The 22,394-nt window shown below is 55.7% G+C and overlaps 2 protein-coding genes across 4 annotated transcripts in view; one reads left to right on the forward strand and one right to left on the reverse strand.

Moving 5' to 3' along the window:
• Positions 1–366: 366 nt before the first annotated feature.
• On the forward strand, positions 367–8,167 carry Dcaf15 (DDB1 and CUL4 associated factor 15). 2 transcript variants are annotated; one of them, XM_052728675.1, is made up of 13 exons: positions 367–513; positions 2,132–2,229; positions 2,313–2,448; positions 2,938–3,044; positions 3,258–3,397; positions 3,467–3,652; positions 5,989–6,423; positions 6,511–6,602; positions 6,693–6,821; positions 6,906–6,991; positions 7,143–7,247; positions 7,331–7,446; positions 7,730–8,167. In XM_052728675.1, exons 1-13 carry the CDS (start codon positions 382–384, stop codon positions 7,783–7,785), a joined length of 1,818 nt encoding a protein of 605 aa, XP_052584635.1. In that variant the 5' UTR covers positions 367–381; the 3' UTR covers positions 7,786–8,167. The 2 variants fall into 2 exon arrangements, with proteins under 2 accessions (XP_052584635.1, XP_052584636.1); XM_052728676.1 differs by having other exon boundaries at positions 3,482–3,652.
• Positions 8,168–8,241: 74 nt separating this feature from the next.
• Rfx1 (regulatory factor X1) overlaps positions 8,242–22,394 on the reverse strand; it is a 34,855-nt gene continuing 20,702 nt past the window's right edge. For both annotated transcript variants that reach the window (XM_052728672.1, XM_052728671.1), the window contains 15 exons: positions 21,875–21,967; positions 20,401–20,495; positions 17,869–18,256; positions 15,280–15,461; positions 14,537–14,656; positions 14,106–14,218; positions 12,910–13,028; positions 12,674–12,783; positions 12,437–12,588; positions 12,266–12,363; positions 10,360–10,509; positions 10,064–10,272; positions 9,723–9,876; positions 9,600–9,645; positions 8,242–9,476 (listed from right to left, as the gene is read on the reverse strand). In XM_052728672.1, the coding sequence (XP_052584632.1) occupies positions 9,307–9,476; positions 9,600–9,645; positions 9,723–9,876; positions 10,064–10,272; positions 10,360–10,509; positions 12,266–12,363; positions 12,437–12,588; positions 12,674–12,783; positions 12,910–13,028; positions 14,106–14,218; positions 14,537–14,656; positions 15,280–15,461; positions 17,869–18,256; positions 20,401–20,495; positions 21,875–21,967 (2,199 nt within the window). In that variant the 3' untranslated portion in view covers positions 8,242–9,306. The remainder of the gene's footprint in view (positions 9,477–9,599; positions 9,646–9,722; positions 9,877–10,063; positions 10,273–10,359; positions 10,510–12,265; positions 12,364–12,436; positions 12,589–12,673; positions 12,784–12,909; positions 13,029–14,105; positions 14,219–14,536; positions 14,657–15,279; positions 15,462–17,868; positions 18,257–20,400; positions 20,496–21,874; positions 21,968–22,394) is intronic.

Here is a 22,394-nt window from a genome sequence, read left to right on the forward strand (position 1 = left end):
CCTTGTGGACCACCGGTTCCCATCGCCCCGCCCACCGGCCTGGACTGCTAGTGGTCTCCATGGAAACCCACTCAGGGGCGTGTCAACGTCACGCCTGACAGGAATCTTCGCCTATTCAGTTAAAGTTTTCTGGCCGAAGAACGCCACAATGGTTTCTGAGTGGTTTATCCGTAATGAAGGGCGGGAATGAGGCGGGAGCTGTTGCCATCTCTACCAACCAAAAGCCGATATAGCTTTGATGGACAGGTGTAGCGGGAAGAGGCCAAGAATGCCGGTTGTCACCCAACCGGCTGGCCGCTGTGAGGAGAAAGGGCCAATCAGAACGCGGAGGGGGCGGGGCTAAGGGACCGGTTGCTCCGGAAGTGGAGGGAGGGGGTGAAAATGGCGCCCAGCTCGAAATCGGAGCGGAACAGCGGGGCCGGGAGCGGCGGCGGCGGCCCTGGGGGAACCGGGGGGAAGCGGGCAGCGGGGCGGCGACGGGAACACGTCCTCAAGCAGCTGGAGCGGGTCAAGGTGAGGCTTGGAGCCTGAGGCGAGCGCGCCCGGTTGTGAGGAGGAGGGGACGCGGGAGGCGGCCGAGGGAGGGCGGCGCGGCGAGGTGGGGGGCGGGGCCGGGAGGGGGCTGGGCGGGCCGGGCGGTGGGGCTGAGGAGGGGATGGCCGGGCTGAGGCTGGTGCCGAGGCGCGGGTTGGGGTGGCGAAGGTTGGTGACTTGGATGGAGCAGGCTGGGCGGGTCACCTGCAGGGGGCCTTGGATGAAGGCGGCTGGGCCAGATCATCGGGGAAGGGGCTTGGGTGGAGGAGGCCGGGGCGAATCATGGAGGAAGGAGCGGGGACGGAGGCGGCTGGGCGGGTTACTGTAGAGGCTTCCCGAGGAATCTGGAGGAAGGGAAGACCCTTGCTGAGACCCATTTTTCAAAGCACTGCTCCGTATTGGAGCTTGCCGCCCAGCTCCCCACTCCGGTTGCAGAGTCCCTGCTGCTGGCCCTGGGCATCCAGTGCCTGGTGCTCCTTCTCTGTCCCAGTTCTGACCATCACGGAGTTGGTGTACCTGGGTCTGCCTCACTCATTGATGTTTCCAGAGTAGGGCCAGGACTTCTCAAAGTGGAAGTCACTTGATCAGGGCTCTGTCTCCCTCGTCAGATTGGGACACCTGGAAGGGCAGAAATGTGAATATCCTGTTAAGTGGGCAGCAGTGGAACAAGATTGGCTACGTGCACTAGAAATTAGAAGCTGGGTGAGGGCAAAACCGTGCCTCCATCTTTTTTAACTGGTGCTCCCTAGGCAGGGCTGTGGCTCTGCCCTTAGCCTGGGCGCTCCCTGGGCAAGGGTTATACCCTCTCGGGAAGGCCTGGCCGACAGAACCATTCGCGTTGTGGGTTGAGATGTACTGAGGGCAAGGTGCCAGCCCTTCCCATGCAGCTCTTTCCCACTATCTTCTTGAAGGCAGGCCAAAATAGCTTCCCAGTGGTCAGTGTATGCCTGTCAAGTTTCCTCAGATCCTTCCTCGGTGATGTTTTACAGTGTGACGGTTGGCAGGTTGCAGTTAATTAAGAAAAGGATTTGTCTAATAATGGATTGGAGACAGTTTGGGAATACTGGGTGCTTTGGGTTCTGGGGTTTTAGCCAGTGAGATGGCTCCATAGTGTACTTGTCACCAAATCTGATAATAATGTGAGTGTGATCCCCAGGACTCACATAGTGAAATGGGGTAGCAGACTCCTGCAGATTGTCCTTACCTCTACGTAGGTTGTAGCCTGCACAATAAATACATTCTAAAAAGAGAAATGGGTCCCCTTGTGGGCTAATTGAGAACAGGCAAATGAATGCATGGCCGTATCCTAGTCTCTACTATCTCATGGTCAGCTTTCAGGAAGGAGCCAGGTGGCCTAGGGAGGGGACCCTTCTACAGGGAGAGGATGTTGGGCTTAGGCTGGGAGGACTCTGGATCCACAGGGGTAGGGCTGGTATACAGCAAGGGTCCTTGATGGGGTTAGGGTGCTCTGTTACGTCATGTGGCCTAGGTGTCTCCCTCTGCCCCAGCAGTGGGCTGTGGAAGCTGCTAGCTTCTTGCCTCTGGTAAGGAGGCAGGGAACCACTTGACTGAAGAGCCCTGGCTATCTTCTCCCCAGATCAGTGGGCAGCTCTCACCTCGTCTTTTCCGGAAGCTGCCCCCCAGGGTCTGCGTGTCCCTCAAGAACATCGTAGACGAGGATTTTCTCTATGCAGGGTGAGGCTGAGGCCAGGCTGGGAGGTGGCAGGTGGGGCTGTGAGCTTGTCCTCATCTGGCTACTGTGCCCATTCTGCCCACAGCCATATCTTCCTGGGATTTTCCAAGTGTGGCCGCTATGTCCTCTCCTACACCAGCAGCAGTGGAGATGACGACTTCTCCTTCTACATATACCACCTCTACTGGTGGGAGTTCAACGTCCACAGCAAACTCAAGCTGGTAGGACTGGGCTGGCCCTTCAGACAGCAGGGTCTCAGCAGCTCCTGCATCATGCAGTCTGTGTATAAAATGGCAGTGATGTACCAGTGGGGTGACCCTTGTGGAGCTGCTGACTTTTTAGTTCAAACTGGTAATTTCATTTGGCTCAAGGAGCATGTACAGCCCATCTGACGCCCTTGGCCTGGGCGGGATGCAGGCAGATTTCTTACATTCACACAGGTTGGCATAGTGGCTTTAGCGTTCATCCTTGACCCCTGTCCCAAGGTGGGTGTTATTGCTTCAGTTTCTGTTGCACATGGGCTTCGTCACCCAGAGGGAGCCAGGAGAGAATATATTCAGTCAGGTCTCCCCAACTGGCAGGGCTCTCTTGGCTCAGGCCTTCCTGGGCCACTTGTGAGGGGAGCTCTTTTGTAGCCTGGTTGTGGTGTGGATCTTCCATCCTCTGGTCAGCCCCTGTTTAAGCTCCCACTGACTGAGCGTGCTGCTCAGGTCCGGCAGGTGCGGCTCTTCCAGGATGAGGAGATCTACAGCGACCTGTACCTAACTGTGTGTGAGTGGCCTAGCGACGCTTCCAAGGTCATCGTGTTTGGATTCAAGTGAGACTGGGGGCAGGCAGGGTGGCTGCGGGGCAGGCAGGGTGGCTGTGGGGCAGGCAGGGTGGCTGTGGGGCAGGCAGGGTGGCTGTGGGGCAGGCAGGGTGGCTGTGGGGCAGGCAGGGTGGCTGCGGGGCAGGCAGGGTGGCTGTGGGGCAGGCAGGGTGGGCTGGTGGCCCCTAGATGGGCTTCAGGCTGAGGGTGTGCTACCCCTAGTACCCGCTCAGCCAATGGGATGCTCATGAATATGATGATGATGAGTGATGAGAACCATCGTGACATCTACATCAGCACTGTGGCTGTGCCACCTCGGGGTCGCTGTGCTGCCTGCCAGGATGCCAGTCGAGCCCACCCAGGTGAGACATCAGGGGCCCTGGAGGGGTACATGGCCGCTGGACCGCCGTCAGGCATCAAGTGAGCTGTAGTGTGTCTTGCTGCAGGGGACCCGAGCGCACAGTGCCTGCGGCATGGCTTCATGCTGCACACCAAATACCAGGTGGTGTACCCCTTCCCCACCTTCCAGCCCGCCTTCCAACTCAAGAAGGACCAGGTGGTGCTTCTCAACACCAGCTACTCACTGGTGGCCTGCGCTGTCTCTGTCCACTCAGCAGGTAGGCCCATTTCTATTCACAGGGCAGACCAGGAGACCTGGGTGAGAGGGGTCAAGTCTCTCATGGTTACATAGCTGGGAGGTGGGGGAGGCTGGTGCCATTACCCCCCCCCCTCCCCCCAGTTCTGTGCACTAGAATTTTCCAAGGGGCTGACATGTTCAGTGATGGCCTTGTAGCTACTTGAAGTACAGCTTGTCAATCCAGGAGCTGCTTTAGCAATAGTGGGCTAGAGGTTATTACTCTGGGCAGGTAGCACTGCTGTTTCTAGGAGGCACTGCTCAGGGAGCTCAGCTTAGAGACCTACTGAGCTCATGCCTGTAGGACTGTTCCCTTCCCAGCATGACAGAAAAGAAGATGTGGTGCACTCCAGTTACTGTGCTCTGAGGACAGGGCTATGTCCTAAGCAGTGCACTCTTGGACAGTCTGTCACAGTGTGAGCATGAGAGACAGTGTTGTTACAGTGTTGATGGTGTGACACAAGGCAGTGCCATGAGCCCCCCATAGCCAGTGGTACCTGCCGTGCATCCTTGGTGTCGGGGAATATCAGTAACAAATTGCATGGTGTCTCGGTAGCCCTGGCTGGCCTGGAACTCACCATGTAGACCAGGCTGGCCTCAAATTCACAAAGATCCCTGCCTCTGCCTCCTGAGTGCTAGAATTAAAGATGTGTATCACCACACCTGGTGTCTTCTTCTTCTTTTTTTTTTAATTTTTAAATCACATTTTATTTATTTGTTTATTTATTTATTTTTGAGGCAGGGTTTCTCTGTGTAACAGCCCTGGCTGTTCTGGAACTAGCTTTGTAAATCAGGCTGGCCTTAAGTTCACAGAGATCCTCCTGCCTCTGCCTCCCCAGTGCTGTGATTAAAAGCATGTGCCACCATGTCTGGCATGTTTTAATTTTGTATTACTTAAAAAATCTTTGTGTGTCTCTGTCTGTGCATGAGTTGTGTATACATGCATGTGCCATGTACATCAGGATAACTTTCAGGAGTTGATTCTCTTCTACCATGTGGGTTCCAGGGATTTTGAATCCAGGTCCGCACACCTAGTGGCAGATTCCTTTACCTGCTAAACCAGTTCTCCATGTCTTGCTAGAGTGACATGTTAGGAAGTGGTGTGATGTCACTGGCTGGCAGGAATAGAGTGAGGACCTGTGAGCCTGAGCCCACAGCTCTGCCCTGCTGGCTCCCCCCTTTTGAGAAAGCCTGAATTCATCAGGTATGTGTTCAGGTCCATATCAGGGAACCAGGGGCCTCCTGGTGCCTTCTCTGTGGTAGAACAGGGTCAGGTCAGTGTCCTGTGGACCACCAGAGAGAGGCCACAACATACACAATACATCTGGACACAGACACAGAAGAGAAATCTAGAGCTGGGCACTACTTTTGGGATAAACTAATAACATGTTTTGATTTGGGGAGAACTCAAGAGCATTCCCATTAAGATGGCTGCCCTGGGGCAGGGGAAGGAAGAGGCAGGGTAGAGTGCATGTGACCAGGCTGCCCAGCAAAGGACAGGGCACTTCATCCTAAGATTCAGCTTGAGTTCTCCCCAAATCAGGCCTGCCCTGGGCACCTCTGTCACCATGGGAGAGATAACTAACCTTTACCAAGGCTCTGCCAGCTGACTGTTAACCATGAGCCTCCCACACGAGGCCCAAGCAGGACTGAGGACTCTTAGCCTGAGGTTCTGTATCAGCTTTGTCCTCAGCTGGAGTTCAGCATATCCCAGAAGTTTATGCCAAGCCATTTTCAATAATCCTCCTTTCCTGAAAGTGTCCCACCATGGCCCCTTATGACAACAGCCTCTCGGAGGGGCATGGTGCTGCTTAGAGGGAGAGGTGTGGCACTCTTTGGTGGCTTGCCAGGCCCCTCTGCTGACCCCCACTTCCTCTGATGAGTGTGGCCTGTCTGCCTGAGCTGGTCTGGTCGCATGGTGAGAACTCACTGAGATGACTCTTGTCGGTCCTTACTGTACACTGAACCCCAAGGGAATAGCTTTGTGCATCTCATTTGCTGTGTCCTTTCTGAGTAGCATATATGTTCAGAGGTGAGGTTTGAGGCTGGGGGTGGCTCGGCAGTGGAGTAAAGTCTCTAGGTTCTGTTCCCAGCATACTTTTTAAGTCTTGAATGCCTGCATGTCTGCATAGGTCTGGTCTTTGTGTTCAGAGTGTACGTGGTTTCTGAACTCATACCCTTTGAAGGGTTTCACACTGATTTCAGGACAGGAAATGCTCCAGGGGGCTCCTTCAGGTGGATTTCTAATAATCCAGACTTTGAGGCAGCTCAGAGTAACTGTGAACTGTGGTGACATATCCCCCTTCATGCTTCTTGCAGGTGACAGCAGTTTCTGCCAAATCCTGTATGACCACACAGCTTTGCCCCCAGCCCCACCCAGCTCTCCAGGACCTTGGAGCCCTGAGGCAGTCCCTGCCTTCCCCAGCCTTGGCCTTGAGGTGGCCCCAGCTCGGCCCTCTGGAGCCCCCGAGCCCTCACCAGCCATCGCCAAGGCCAAGGAGTTTGTGGCTGACATCTTCCGCAGGGCCAAAGAGGCCAAGGGTGGTACCGTGGAGGAAGCTCGGTTGCCCTCAGGCCTGGGGCCCTCAAGTAGCTGCTGCCGTTCATCCTCAGAGCCACCAGCCCCAAGTGGGGAAGTGGTGCCCAGGGACAGTCCTCCTGCTTCAGAGGCATCTGCCCCGGAGCCTGGCTACATCAACTACACCAAGTTGCACTATGTGTTGCGGTCTGGGGAAGGGACAGAAGCTGAGGATGGTGAGGGGGCTTCCTGGGACAGGCTCTGGGATGGGGCAGTCCCAGGAGGACCCTTGGCCTGCTCCTACCCTCTGCCTGCCTCCCCAGAGTTTGAGGATGACAAGATCTCCCTGCCCTTTGTGGTGACTGACCTCCGTGGACGCAATTTACGGCCCATGCGAGAACGGACAGACATGCAGGTGGGTAGCCATTGTGCAGGCCATGGGTGACCCAGAATCTGTGGGGTGGTTGGCACCACCTACCCTTGGCTCTCTGCCATCTGTCCCCAGGGCCAGTACCTGACAGTGGAGCAGCTCACATTGGACTTCGAGTATGTCATCAACGAGGTCATCCGTCATGATGCCACCTGGGGTCACCAGTTCTGCTCTTTCAGTGACTATGACATAGTTATCCTGGAGGTAAGGCCCTATAGGGTACAGCAGGAGGCTGGGGTGTTCCCACTAGAGGACCTCTTATCTATAACCGTCACTCCCTACTCCCAGGTCTGCCCAGAAACCAACCAGGTCCTGATCAACATTGGCCTGTTGCTCCTAGCCTTCCCAGCCCCCACTGAGGAGGGCCAGCTCCGGTAAGTGGCAGGGCCCTTGGCTAACCCTCACATGGTGGCCATACCCAGCCCCTTCTGTGCAGGGTGTAAAGGGTGAGCCCATCCTGTCACTGGTGTGTTGACAAGCCAGTGCAGGATCTCACTGGCCCACCCTCGTCCTCCACCATCACAGACCAAAGACCTATCATACCAGTCTAAAGGTGGCCTGGGACCTCAGCACGGGCATCTTTGAGACCGTCAGCGTGGGTGACCTAACCGAGGTCAAAGGGCAGACCAGGTGAGGCAGGGCAAGAGTGGGTTGCCAGGGAAGCCTGGCCAGTTGGCAGGAAAGGCTCCTCTTGACCCATTCCCTGTCCCCAGTGGCAGTGTCTGGAGCTCCTACCGAAAGAGCTGTGTGGACATGGTCATGAAGTGGCTGGTGCCAGAGAGCAGTGGCCGCTATGTGAACCGGATGACGAACGAGGCATTGCACAAAGGTAGGAACTGCCCGCCAGTGCCCCAGCTGGGCAGCACGCTTGATCTCACCCTGGATCCCAGGGCATGCTGAAGGGAGTGTGCATGCTGGACACGCGAGAGGTGCCATCGATCTGAGTGCTGTGCAGCTGTGGGCTTACTCAGAGGGTTTCACTATGGCTGGGAAAGCGGGTGGAGGAATCACCAGGGAGCCTGTTTCTGGAACTTTCTGGGTCCAGTTAGCCCATGGAGGTTGTCTGCAGGACCAGACAAGTGGATCATGGTCCTGCATGTCCTTCTCTGCAGGGTGCTCACTGAAGGTTCTGGCAGACAGTGAGCGGTACACTTGGATTGTGCTGTGAGGGCTGGACCGCCTTGGACCCTGACTCCAACTACCTCCGCAGGCCCGGGAGAGGAACTGCCTTCCTGGGCTGGCCCTACAGGGGCCACAATTGGCACTAGTGTTAGGTTGTGGGATGGGACTGGTGCAGCAGCCTCTGGTGGCCGAAGAGTCTGGATGTGTCTTTATTTATGCCTATTTAAGTTGGGAAAGGGCAGAGGGAGGAGCCCCTCAGGCCTGGCCTGCCCTAGCCAAGTCCAGTCCTGCTTCCTGTGCTTTGGCCCTTTCCTTGGCTGCAAGTGTAGCCCTTAGGGAAGCCCAGTGGTTCAGGCCTCCCTCCCTTGGGGTGGGAACCCTGTGGCCACCTGGCCTTGTTCTTCATGTACTAAATGCTTTATTTCTGAGCCTGGCTGGTGTCGCTGTTCTGTCCTCAACACACAGACACCCTCCAACCCTGCTAATCATCAGTAGACAAAGATCACAGCAGTATTTATTGTTTTAAGAAAGACTACAAAAAGGTAGAAAACAGCACACTAAACTACCACGCGCGTGGATACTTTCACCACTGGGAAGGGAGGCCCCATGGGGAGTGTGCAGGACCACCCCAAAAGCTGTAGCACGCGGAGCACACAAAATAGTGATTTCTATACAATAGGCCGGATTTCCTTTTTTTTTTCCATAAACATCTATCACAGATTGAAGACACTGAGAAAACGGGAACGGATAAGGCCATGATGGTTGGAAAAAAACCAACAAGTTACTGACTCCGCTCAAGCGGCACTCACTAATCACACAATAGTTACAGGGGTCGGTCGGGGCACGGCACGGAGGAGAAGCGTCTCTGGGAGCAGGTTTCGGTCACAAGCCAGTAGGGTGGAAGGCGCAGGGCACGGCCTCACGTCTGGAGCACCTGGCCCTGCAGCCAGCCGGATGCTCCTCTTTGGAAGCTGGAGGCCGGGGGCCCTTCACAATATGCCCCCCTCTGGGCTGCGGGGCCAGGAGAACCCAGCTCTGGAGAAGGTGCGACACCCACAGCTTTAATTGCACTTATACCAAGAAAGGGGAGCGGTGGGGCTGCTGCTGCTGCTGACAGTGGGGGTCCCCGGGTGCCACCCACCTGCGCCTGCCCAGGCTTGGGTCTGCCCAGGCAGGCTGTGCAAAGCCAGAGAGCAGAATAAGTTAACAGTTCGCAGGGGAGGGGCCGGCCTGCTGCCCTCTGGGGTGGTAGTGGGGGAACAGGGCTGCGAGCTGGGGCAGGGGAGAGAGGGACACCTGGGCAGGCTCCTTAAGGCACGTCTTTTGTGTCAGGGTTTGCAGCTTCAGCTCTGCCCAGCCCAGCCCATGATTGTACCGGCTCCATGTGAGGGGAGGCTCCCCTAGCCTTCCCTGTCACGGGGACCCTCTCCAGCTGTCGTGGGCTGGAAGGGTGACAGTGAAGCCACAAAAGCTGAGGGACTGGCCCCTGGCTTGGAGGGACTGACCCTGGCCTGGAGGGGCAGCAACGGCAGGTTGGGTGGGCGGAGGGGGCAGGGACGTCTTGGGCTTAGCTGGAGGGCAGGGCCTGCACAAAGAGGCCACGTGTGTCAGCCCGCGCCAGCTTCGCCGGTGGTTCTAGGGCTTCTGGGCCCAGAGCCGGGGACTCGCTGCCCGCAGCCAGCGAGATGTCTTGTGGCAGCTCATCCTCGCTCTCCTCCTCCTCCTCTTCCTCCTCGTCTGGAGCACAGAGAGCAAGCCCAGCTCAGTGAAAGGCTGTGAAATTTCTAGGGACACCCGGCCTCCCTATCAGGTGCCCCCACCCCTGGAACCCAGGTCCTAGGTGGGGACACGCATTACTACCTTTGTCAGGGTCCAAGGGATTCAGCGAGGTGGCCAGATTTGCAAACTGGAAGAAGACAAAGGAAAAGGTTGGGATTCCACTGCCTGAGCCTATCCACATCCCCAGTACCTCACCGTGCGCACCTCTCCCATGACTGCGATCGGGGTCTCGCCCTTGGCCTGGGCCACGCGGTGCTCGATCAGATAGTACATGTACTCATCATAGAGCAGCCGGATGAGGTGGAAGGAGCCGAAGCTGGCAGCGCTGCGCAGGGTCAGGTCCCGGATGACCATGGAGCTGGGGGCAGTGACCAGAGACTGTCAGGCCTGCAGGGCTGTTTCCCCAGTGTCTTCCGTGAGCTAAAAGGCTTTCCTAACCCTACCCACCACTCCTCACAAGCACACCTTTGAGGGGGGCTTTCTCTAACACACTGGGGTTCCCCGGTCTCATCCCTCCCAGCCAGAACCCCGGTACAGGCGCGCACCTGTAGAAGGACCACTTGAGGAGGAAGAGCTTGGCCGCCTTGGGGAAGCCGGAACTGCCCTGGTAGGGCTTGAGCACCTGGCTCACAACGCCGTCCAGCCAGGCTGCCCATTGTTCCAGCGAGTTCTGCTGCTGCAGCGTCACCTTGAAGTCCTGCTCCAAACGCTGCACCACCCGGTCCTCACAGCGGCACACCCACGAGGCCTGCTCCTGGAGCGCAGCAGGCAGCCTGCTCAGCCTCCTTTCTCTCCCGCTCGGTCGCTCCCTCCCGTCCCAGCCCCACTGATGCTCGCCCACCTGCACATTTGCGAAGTCCACGCGGTTGAGGTCGCTCAGCATCTGGTTGATCTGCGCGGTATTCTGCAGCACGGCTCGCGCCGCCTGTGCCAAGTGGTTGAGTGACGTATAGCGCCGCAGCGTCTGTGCGAAGGCGCCGGCCGCGGCCACCTGCACGGAGACAGTGGTTGGTGGCCTTCCACACAAACCCGTCCGGCCCGGCCCCACCTGTTGCCACCCAAACCTTTTCTTAAAAACCAGTGTGCATTACCGCTCCTGTCTGGAGCTCAAGGGTGGACCTCCAGTACTGATGTGGGTCAAGCGCTCATCTTACTGTGCTGACTGGGCTATTATTTTTCTATTTATTTTGGTTTTTCGAGACAGGGCTTCTCGGTGTAGCCCTGGCCATCCTGGACCAGGCTGGCCTTGAACTCAGTGATTTGCCTGCCTCTGCCTCCTGAGTGCTGGAATTAATGGCGTGCACCACTGCTGCTGGCTATTTTTCTATTTATTTTGTGTTTGTGTGATGGCTCACGTATTAAAGTCAGAGGACAACTTGTGGTAGTGGGTTCTCTGCGTCCACCATGTGGGTCTTGGGATCAAATTCAGGTTCCTAGGAGTGGAAGGCAGGCACCTTTATGCACTGAGCCATCTCCCTGGCCCTGACTCACACTTTTTTTCACTGTGTATGTGTGGTGGTGATCAAACTCAGGTCCATGTTCACACTAGGCCAGCACTCCACCACTGAGATTCACTCCCCAGCCCAAATTACTGGGGTTTTTGGTTCTCCCCTGTGAGGCAGGGTCTCGCTGTGTAGGTGGGACCAAGGTGACCCTTCTGTCTCACCCTCTGTGCTGGGATTACAGGTATGCACTTCACGAATGTCCTGCCACTTTCAATTAAAGACACAACGAAGAGCCCCGCCCCTCCAGTGCTGAGCCCATGGCCCTGCACAAACTTGGCGAGGGTGTACCACTGAGCTCTATATGCAAGGGTAATCACTGTTTCAATCAGAGCAGCCTCAGATACCTGTTCCATGAGGGCAAGAGCTCCGTCACCACGGACCCGCGTTGCCCTCAGTCTTCAAAGAGTGCACACAGCATGGACCAATGACTTTGTGAGGCCCGACAACTGGAAGGCCTGCTTCCTGTGCTCTCTACTCTTGCAGGCTCTCCCTGTGTTTTCTGTCTAGGTGAGGAGTGACTCAAGGCACCCAGACTGTGTGGGCTGGGGGTGCAGCTCAGTGGTAGAGTGCTTACCTCCCTACTGTGCATGAAGCCCTGGGTTCCTCTCCAACACTTTGATAACAGGAAGTAGACACCAGAGCAAGTGCATCTTGGTGGATGGACAGCATCAATCAGGTGCTATTTGTTTGAATTCCTTATACATTAAAAAAAAATCTCTCTCTGAACAGCTAAGTTACTTCTACCTCAGTCAAGAACAGAGCTTCCATTTGTTTGTGTGGTTTTGTTTTGAGACAGGGTCTCTGGTCTGGGCTGTGAAGCCAAAGCTGGCCTTGTACTGGAAGGAGCTATAGGTGTGGACCACCGTTCACTACGCTGTTGCAGAAGACAGTCTTGCTGAGCGTGTGGGGCACACCTTTAATTCCAGCACTCAGGAGGCAGAGGCAGGTGAATCTCTTGTGAGTTTGAGGCTACCCTGGTCTACAAAGAGAGTTCTAGGTCAGCCAGGACTACATAGTAAGACTCTGTCTCAATAAATAAATGAATGAATGAATAAATAATGCTTTAAGTGCTGAAACCCTGGGAGCCTTTCAGAAATGGATCCAGAAGGTATACAGTACAAGATGATGCCTGGAGCCAGCCCTGGGGCCCTTGAAGGGAAACAGTCTTCACAGGCACAGAGCAGGTCTGCAGACAAACCTTCCCCACAATGCTGCGGCCTGGCTGCCCAGTCCACCCCTCACCTTCACCCGCAGCATCTCCTCAGGGATGTTCACCATGGCATGGGTGAGCCAGCTCTCTAGGCTCTTGGCAAAGTTCCGGATTGCTTGGGTCAAGGCACCTGTGGAGGATGCGGGTGCTGGTCAGGGTGGGTGGGGAGCCTTCTGGGAAGGAGCACGGACAATGGCACTCACTGGGGATGGGCCGCAGCACGTCAGGGATGAGGATCTCCACCAGGCCCTGGTACAGCACATTGTCACAGCGCTTGGTCCACTGCAGCACAGGCTGGAACTTGGAGAGGAGCACCAGACTGGCCCTGGGCAGCCGCTTCTCTGCCTCGTCATGCCTGGGTGAACACACTCAACCTTCAGTCAAGGGCATGTGTAACCCCCACATGCAAGGGTGACCCCCTCCAAGCCCCAGGGACTCACACAGCCAGCGGTGGTGCCTCGTTAGGCTGGCTAAGGTTATATCTCCAGAAGGTCTTCCACAGTGTTTCTACCAGTGTGAACTGGAGATTTACCATGACGTCCACAATGGCCTGCAGGGACAGGACTTCACAATGGGGATTGGGCAGGGCCAGCATGGGGCTTCCTGCCCAAGGCAGAAACGAGCTGCATTCAAGGCTGGCCCACCCACCTACTCACTCACCATCTGACTGCCCTACCTCACAGTGTTCCCGGTACAGGACCTGGAAGGCCTTGACGTCCCCAGGGCCAACGCCCTCAGGCAGCACTTTGCCCTGGAGGTCCAGCTCAACAAAATCAGGGAGACTCCTGGAGGCATCTATGGGGAGGGACACCATGAGGCCATGTCCACTGCCTACCTCTCTGCTACCTCGGGGTCCTAGTCACCTATCATCTTCCCAACGTGTCAATCCCATGTATGTGGTGGATGAGGAGGCTCAAGCAGGGTGAGCTCCTGGCCCAGGGCCCCATGGCCCCCTCCACAGAGCATGTGAGGTGCTTGTGCCTGTCCTGGCCTGCTGAGTGAGGGTTCTGACTGGACCTTAGACACCTGGTACAGGCAGCCTCCCTGCACAGACAGCAGGTGTCTAAAGGCCCTAGTACCACAGGGATGCAGTTCAGGGTTAACTTGGGTCACCAGGGCCATACTTGACTGTGACCTCCCATATCTTCCTCCACTCGCCAGCCACAGTACCACCGTGTGGCCAGGAGACTTAGCAGCTGTTAGGGGCACCATCAGGCCTGGTTCCTCCTTTAGTGTGTGTAAAAACTGAACACATACCCTGGGTACACACTGGCCCTCTCAGTTACTAATCCTAGTCACATGGACACAGAGCTGCAGGCCAACAAGGATGGGATCCCCTGTCATGTTAATGGACCACTGTTTGACCATCCAAGGCATTACCTGTTGGTGTGGGATTCAGCATTACCAGGCTTCACTGGTTACACAGACACAGAAACACTGGCTACTGAAAGGAATGGGATGGTGCACACCCTGGGATCTCAGCACCGGAGGCTGAGGCAGAAGGCTCATGAATTCCAGGTTGGTCCTGATTATACAGTGAGACCTGGTCTCCAAAGTACAGGGCAGGCTAGGCATGGTGGCACATGCCTTATCCCAGCTCTTAGGAAGTAGAGGCAAGTGGATCTCTGTGAGCTAGAGGCCAGCATGGTCTACATAGTGAGTTTCGTACTAGCCAGGACTATATAGTGAGACCCTGTCTAAACTGCCCCCCCCCCAAAAAAATGGGGTTGGGAGATCTTAGTAAAGGTTTCTGGGGATAGAACAATCCCACAAAGACAGAGGGAAGCAAGCCTGAATGTCCACCAGACTCCCCCTGTGGGCCCTCCCAAGTCCCCAGAGGCAGGCTGCACTGCCCTGCCCATCGGCTCTCACCCAGGAATTGCTGGTACTGCTGCACCTGGGCGCTGATGTCTGCCAGCCCTGTGCTCTGCTGCCCCACGGCAACACCGTTGGCCACGCCCTCCATCTTCTGGATGGGCTTGAGCCTGGAGGGGAAGGGGTAGTGGGGTGGCTGGTGGGGAGATGGGCCAGCTGGGGTGAGGGGAGATAAGCCACCTAGCATGGGGGGGGGGGGTAGCCCAGCTGTGTGGGGACTAGGTTTTTGAAGGGATAGGCTGGGGTGGGGGGTGGGTAGCAGGTGAGGACCGATGGAGGGGTGGTTGGGTGGTAAGTAATGGGTCACCTGGAAGGGACAAGTCACCTGGTGGGGGACAGGCAGAGGCTGATGACCTAGGGCATGGTCAAGTGGTTTAGTACAGCCAGCTCTGCAGTCCCTGCTCAGTCTCAGAGCAGGAGGCTCCTACCTCTGTTTCTGGGAGAAGGGCTGGCCTCGCATGGCCATGTGCTGCTGATCCTCCATCAGCCGCAGCAGGGGTGAGCTGGCTTTGATTCGCAGGCCGTAGTAGTGGTATTTAGAGTTGCCCCTGGGAAGAAGGGGAGAGGTGCTTTACCAGCTGAGCAGGACACCAGGGTCTCACACAGCTTTGCTCTCTTTTCAGGGCCTGGACAGAGAAAGCTACCCTGCTCAGCTGAAGAAGCAAAGGGCACCAGGTGGCAAGAGTCACCGCTCGCTACCAACTCTGATACCAGGCAAGCACTCGGCTTGGTCATAAGGGCATAGGAGGTGCTTATACTGAGCATGTAACCCCACTTCCTCTTGACCCTATGAAGGGTGTTCCTGATAGCTTGGACAGACGTGAGAAAACTGAGACAAAGAGATCAAGTATATCACCAAGGATAGTATGAATGAATGAATGAATGAATGAATGAATGAATGCAATGATGCCTGCGCTACTAACTGGAAAAGAGATGAGCAGACACCAAGGGATAGCTGAGTAAGGAGATGGAGTAAGTACAGGAATGGAAAGGCACAGCCAGAGCAATGTCCCAGAGGTAGGCACAGGAAGAAGGGCTGAGTGGAGTGAGGAGGAGCAAGAGAGTTCTTGCCCTGTGGTTCAAACCCACTTGGAGTTGAGGCGGGTCACATGAGCAGAGAGCATATGCCCTTGGGGCCCAGGGCAGCTGAGGGAGGAGGGGTGGGACAAACCTGGTGCCCAGGCGGCGTGTGCGTAGCCCCATGAATACTGAGCGGATGAGCTTGCCGAAAGAGGCGGCGTTGACGGGCTCCAGCTTCTGCTCTTGGCAGTGCAGCAGGTAGTGGCAGTACAGGGTGCTCCGTGGCAGGCTCACGCCTTCGGCGGTCTCATAATTGTCGAGGAGCCACTGGACCTGGAGCACACAAGAGGGCGGGACAGTGCTGACAGTCCGTGGCGTCCTTGGAGACTGGCTGCGTGCTCTGCCACTGTTTGTTTTCCACTGCGGTTCTGATGGCCACCCCGGCCGGCTGTAAGGCGCATATCCTGTCACAGTACTCCTGGGAACTACAGTCTTTCAAAGCATCTAGAACAGCGCTGATCAATACACATGCCACTAGCCACCTGCAGCTACTTAAAGACAAGTTGGTAATACATGAGGAATGAAAAGCCAATCTCCCCAGGTCACAGAATAGAGTCCACCTACAAGTGACATTATAGAGTCAGATAACAGATCATGGTTCCTGGGGGAGTTGAGGATGTTGAAAGGGAGGTAGAGGAGGGTAAATATTAAGAGGTGAGATCTCTGAGGATGAAATAGCTCTTCATTTTTTCCTCAGTGCTCAGTGCTCCGGACGGAACCCAGGACCTCACAGAGTTAGGTAAGCCTTTGCTGCCTCATTTCTGTATCTTGACTGTGGCAGGCATCTCTCCACATTTACAATCCCATGGAGCAAGCCTGGTTACATGGTGATACACACCTAAACTCCCAACACTGGGGAAACTGAGGCCATTCTGGACTACACAGGGAGATCTGTCTTAAAAACAACAGACAGGGGAGCTGGAGAGATGGCTCAGAGGTTAAGAGCACTGGCTGTTCTTCCAGAGGTCCTGAGTTCAATTCCCAGCAACCATGTAGTGGCTCACAATCATCTGTAATGAGATCTGGTGCCTTCTTCTGGCCTGCAGACATACATGCAGGCAGAACATTGTATACAAAATAAATAAATAAATCTAAAAAAAAAAAAAAGGCAGAAACCGCCCCTGGCCACAAACCAAGATTTCTGGATTGGGCAGTGTCTGTTAGGGAAATGGGGCTGAGCAGGGAAGCAGGTGAGCAGGAAAAGGTGTACTGGCATTTGTCAGGGCTTTTTTGTTCATGTGTTTGTTTCAGGGTTCATGTGAGAGGACACATAGGAGCACGTGTGCAGCATGTGTGCACAGGCCAGGGGGTGACAGCTGACGTCTTCCTCAGTTGCTGCCTACTTTGTTTTTGTTGTTTTTATTTTATGTGTAGGAGTTTTTTGCCTACATGTCTGTCTGTGTACCATACATGCCTGGTCTCCACAGAGGCCAGAAGAGGGTGTCAGATCCCCTGGAATTAGAGTTACAGACAGGTGTGAGCTGCCATGTGGGTACTGGGAATTGAACCCAGGGCCTCCAGAAGAGCAGCCAGTGCTCTTAACCACTGAGGCACCTCTCTAGCCCCACTCCACTCCCACCTTGTTTTCTTGAGAAAGCATCTCTCACTGAACCTGGAGCTCACAGTCTGGCCGGCTGCCCCAGGTACCTCTGTCTCTGCCCTCGAGCCCTAGGTTTATAAATTTGTGGAGGTGCTGGGGATGCAAACTCAGAAGCCCTTGCTTTCACAGCAAGCTCTTTATTGTCCAGGACAGACACCAAAACTACACAGAAAAGCCCTGTCTTGAAAAACCAAAAAAAAAAGTAACTGGGAAAAAAACACGCACGCACGCACGCACGCACGCACGCACGCACGCACGCACGCACGCACGCACCACAGTCTCTCAGTGACCTCAGCCTCCAGGGCTCAAGAGCAACCCAGGCCAAGCGGCGTCTTCTCCAGCGGGCAGAGCTCTCACCCCCTCATCAGACCCTGGTCATTCTATTTGTGTGTGTGTGTGTGTGTGTGTGTGTGTGTGTGTTTATTTTGTTTTTGTTTGGTTGGTTTTGTTTTTTCAAGACAGGGTTTTACTGTGTTAACAGTCCTGGCTGTCCTGGATCTCATTCTGTAGCCCAGGCTGGCCTCAAACTCACAGAGATCCACCTGGCTTTGCCCCGAGTCCTGGGATCAAAGGCACGTGCCACCACCGCCTGGCAGCATGTGTGTGTTTTAAGCAGCACCAGAGGACCCACAGCATTGTGAAATCACATGGTTCACATCAGTATCTTTTAAAATAGACTAAACAAACTAGTGAACACTAGTAGGTATGTAGGGGATGTGTGGGGGGCAGGGACAAGGTGTTCTGACCCAGACCCAGTGGGCCTGACTGGGCTGGAATTCAATGCCACCAACACTGACTCTAAGAGCCCAAATCTCTCTCACTTCCTTATCTAGCTGTCACCAGTTCTGACTAAGGACATTTCTGCGATTGTCCCAGAGCATCACACAGCAGCTGAGGTACAGAGCAGCTGAGCAACCCCTAAGGTTACACTGCATAGGACACCAGGCTCCTGGGTCAGGTGAGCACTGGACCACTGAGCTATAATGCCTCGGCCGAACTTCTATGCCCTGATTAAGTTCCCAGTCACCCCTCCCCGAGTGCTCACCTCCCATTTCCCCTGAATGGGGTCAGAACACTTACTGTGGCTGGTGAGGCACGGGTGGTGTGGGAGTAAGACTGGCTGGCGTTGCCTAGCATGTAGCCGCCTTGGATCACGTAGGTGCCTGTTCCACTGCTACTGCTGCCACCGCTGCCGCCACCGCCGCTGCCACCGCCGCCGCCACCGCTGCCACCTCCCCCGCTGCCCCCTGCCCCCACGCTGCTGTTGCTGGCCCCGGCCTCACTGCTGGAGGAGCTGGCGACAATCGGGCTGCCGGACACATACATGGGCACCGAGCCACTGCTGGCCACAGTCTGGGAAGTAGCCGGTGTGCTGACCTGGGAAGCGGTGCCTGGAGCCTCATAGTAGCTGGTGCCTGCTGGCTGTGTGTAGATGGGCGTCTCAGGGTAGGGGTAGGTGCTAGAGCGGCTGCCAAGAAGCAGACATGAGGCTGTGATCAGTGAGCCTTGTACAAGGAAGTAGGGATTCCAGGAGAGGACCAGAGAAGGCACAGAACACCAGTGTGGCCCACCTTCACATATAAGAGACTGAGCATGGCCTAAAACTGAATAGGCAGCCACATCCTTGGTGTTTTTCTAAAAAAATTTCTTTATAGTTATTGATTACTTGGAGGGGAACACACAGGTACCACGGCACACGTGTGGAGCTCAGAGGACAACTTGTGGGAGTCAGCTCTCTCCTTCCACCGTGTGGGTCCTAGAGACCGAACTCAGGTCGTGAGGCCTGGCAGCAAGCACCCGCTGAGCCGTCTCACTGGCCCTCTGTGGGCAGCTGTCACTGAACTATGCAGCACTCTGGTACAGGAGCCACTACCCTCGCTGCAGAAGTGAGAAAACAAGGTGGGGGTCCAGAATGCAAACTACAATAGACACTTCCCTCAGCAACCACGAGTAAGTTCTGGGTCCAGGGAAGGAAAATCCAGAAGGGAAGACAAAGTCCCTAAGACTGTAGGGCAGATAGAGGAGTGTCTGTGACTGTCCACCTTTCCTGCAGGGGCTGCCCCTTCAACCCAGAACATATGCTGACGGACTGTTCCGGTAACACAAGCTGCAAATCTAACCGTGCACTGTAGCAGGACAGCGAGGGCATCTGGGCCCATCTTTGGAGGCTGCAAACTAAACAAGGCTAGAGCAGGGTGAGGAGAAGATGACTGCCTTGCAGTCCGCCTAAACCAGGCACAGTGGACAACCAGAGACAAGAGGTTGGAAGGGTAGGAAAAGATGACCCTAAGTGCAGGTAGAGGGCTCTGTGGAGAGGCGACAGGAGAGCCACCCCTCAGTTTCCGTCTCTGAGCCCACTCAGTGTGTCAGTGATAAGACATGAAAACTTGAGCCTGGCCGATGGCTCGGGGGGGCGGGGTGCTGCCAACAAGCCTGAAGCCCTCGGTTTGATCCCGAAGCCCACGGAGCACACAGACTCCAGTGCTGGCCTCTGCACTGCACTTACTACATGGTGCACACACACACACACACACACACACACACGTTCTCCCTACCATGTCCACACACAAACGAGGGCCAGTACGACGGCTCTGGGGTTACAGATGCATGCCACCATGCCAGGCTCTTACACGGGTACAGAGACCTGACCTCAGGCTCCCAGGTTTAATAAGCAAGCAATTTACTATTGAGCCGTCTCCCCAGGCCCCAAGGAAAAGTCTGAGACAGAATATTCAGCCTATGTTTCTGAAAAAAGAAATGATCCATTTCCTTTTTATTTGAGACAGGACCTAACTGTGTAACGAGCCTTCAATTCAAGATCTTCCTGGGGACCGGCAAGATGGCTCAGGAGGTAGGGTGCTTGCTACCAAGCCTGAGGAACTGAGTTTGACTCCTGGAACCTACAGGATGGAGAGAGAAAACTGACTCCTTCAGGCTGTCCTCTGACCTCCATATGTGCACCATGGCACACACATGTCCCTCCCCTACACATACATAAATCAATGTAATAAAAAAAATCTGCCTGCCTCTGCCTCCCCAGTGCTGCTAAAACAGGGTAGTTTTATGCTCAGAGCATTTCTGGGTAGTAACAGAGAAACAGACACTCTGTGGGGCATTAAAGGTCAGATCTGAGAACTGAAGAACTGCTTTTTCCTGATTCATATAGACAAATTTAGTCAGGCAGTGGTAGCACACATCTTGAATCCCAGCACAGGAAAAGATCTGCCTGCCTCGGCCTTCTGGGTGCTGGGATTAAAAGGCATGTGCCACCACTGCCTGGCAAAAATGAAAATTTTATGTTGTAGAAATGTACTTACAAATATCTCTATATATCATATGTATACATACATGTATGTTTTTTTCTTTCCCTTTCCCTCCTAAAACTGAAATCCATCTAACCACACAGCCCCTAATTAGTGGAGGTACCCTCCCAACTGACTAGTGTCTATTCTGCTACCAGCAGCCTATATTCCTGGTAGCTCTGGCTGCCCCTGGGAAGCTCCCATGGAGGTGAGGCTATCACCTCAGGCTTGCAGGTCAGCGGGGAGCTGGAATTGTGGCCCCGTGCCCCAGACAGATCTGCGCCCTCCCTCCGTCACTCTGCCCACTTACATGGCGCTGGCTGCGTAGCTGGCATCGCCACCCTCCACATACTGCACCTGGCTGGGGTACACATGTGGGACAGGCACCTGCTGGAGCTGCTGTACCTGAGGCAGGAGGAAGAACAGGGTCGTGGGTCAGGGCTGGCCACAACCCAGTCTCCCTGACACCCAGAAAAATCCCCAGCACATCAGGGTTCTCTGAACAACATGGGCCAGAGGCTAGAGGCTGAAGATGGAAGGCTTTGGGCCGTGGCTGAAAAACAGGAGGTGCTGGGATTGTCTGGTTTGGTTGGGAACAACAGAGGTTGAGGATGCTGACAGGCACGGGAAGGGATACCAGACAGGAGGTAAACACAGGCACGTGTGTATCTGGTTTGTAATTAAAGATCGGGCCTGAGGGGCTCCTGGAAACCTGTTTCCCAAGCAGAATGGTCAGGGTGGAGCCTGGAGAGGGGTCAGTTTATGGGATAGAATCTGAAATGACTGACACCACCTTAGGGGCGGGTACTGGATAACCCACCTCCACCTCCAACCCTGGTTTGTAGGGGTGCAGTCTAGGACTTAGTTCCTGAGGCAGAACCTGTAATGACTGACAGCACTTTGGGGGCGGGGCATAGACATCTCACCCCTCCCTCCTTGGACTGCAGGGGCGGAGCCTGGGGCCTGGCCTTGGATTGGAGGCGGGGCTGAAGCGGCCCGGCGGGCGGGCCGCCCCGCCCCCGCCCGCCCTCCGCCCCCCGCTGTGCGTCCGCGGTCCGCCGCCACCTACTTTGAGGGCGGTGCCGAACACTAGCACCTGGGGAATTCTGTGGATCCAGACCCTCAGGTCAGGGCTGGCTCGGGCCGAGAGCCCCGGCAGTGGCTCGAAGACTACCCTCTGCTGCGGCAGGAGCAGGTGTGGGGGCAGCACGCCCACCAGCTCCACCCACTGCTCCACGCCCGGCTCGTAATGGAGCGGCGGCTGCTCTGGGCTGCCTAGCTGCGAGGCCTCGCCGCAGCACGCTGGCCCGGGCCCGGGAGGCCGGGGCGGCGGCTCCGGCGGCGGCGTGGGCCGGGGTTCTTGCTGCTCTGCCTTCCTAGCGGGAAACTGACTGCCTGAGCTCTGGAGGACAAACAGAGACACTGGGGGGTCACCGGGCTGTGCGCACATGGCCACCAGGATGAAGATTTCCCACCTGGTCTTGTTAGGGAAGGAAGGAATGGACCGGGCGGTATCAGAAAGAAGTGGGATTCAAATCCAGACCTCTCTTAACAAGACCCGTGTCCTGAGCGGTCAGGTGCTGGGATGGGGTAGGATTCAGGATGGAGTCAGCTGCCCAGGGCTAGACCTGTACAGGGCTTCAAACTCTGAGGGATCCCATGGTCTCCGCCCTTCCGGGCCCCCCAGCTGGCTCCATTCCTCCCTCAGGATTTGGTGCCTGTACCCCCAGCAACAGCCCGGTACCAGTCTGATTGCCCCCGACATAGAGAGATGAGACACGCACCTCTTGAGCAACGTGAACTGGCTGCAGCCCCTGCACAGTCAGCTGCTGCACCGCGCCAGCTTTGGTCTGTGGAGTGGCCTGGACTACCGACCTCTGGGAGAGAAGAGGCAAGTCACACTGTGGTAACCATAGCAACCAGGGCAGCAAGTCCCATGCATGCTTGGGAACCTCAAAACAGCACTCTGGGGAAAAGGCTGCCATTTCCCAGGCCAAGAGCAGCCTTTCCATGTGGGGTCCAGCAACACAGGCCTTCAGGTTCCTTACTGTCTGACTCTTGGCTACCTGACGGTTCAGAGTGATTCTAGCCCAAGAAGGGAAGTGTCTGTGAACCCTTAGGGTTGAGTGGTTTCTGTTTCCTCTAGGGAAGAGTCTGTCTATGACTTCGGCCTGTGTGAGATTTTTCAGCCTGGTACTGGGGAACTTGAGGACTTACGCATGGTAGGCAAGCTCTCTACCACTAAGCTATATCCCCAGCATTCTTTCAATTTTTGTTCTGAATCAGGATCTGACTACGTTGCCC

This window comes from Peromyscus californicus, unplaced genomic scaffold, assembly GCF_007827085.1.
Source record: "Peromyscus californicus insignis strain IS unplaced genomic scaffold, ASM782708v3 Scaffold_8__1_contigs__length_139910024, whole genome shotgun sequence".
NCBI lineage: Eukaryota > Metazoa > Chordata > Mammalia > Rodentia > Cricetidae > Peromyscus > Peromyscus californicus.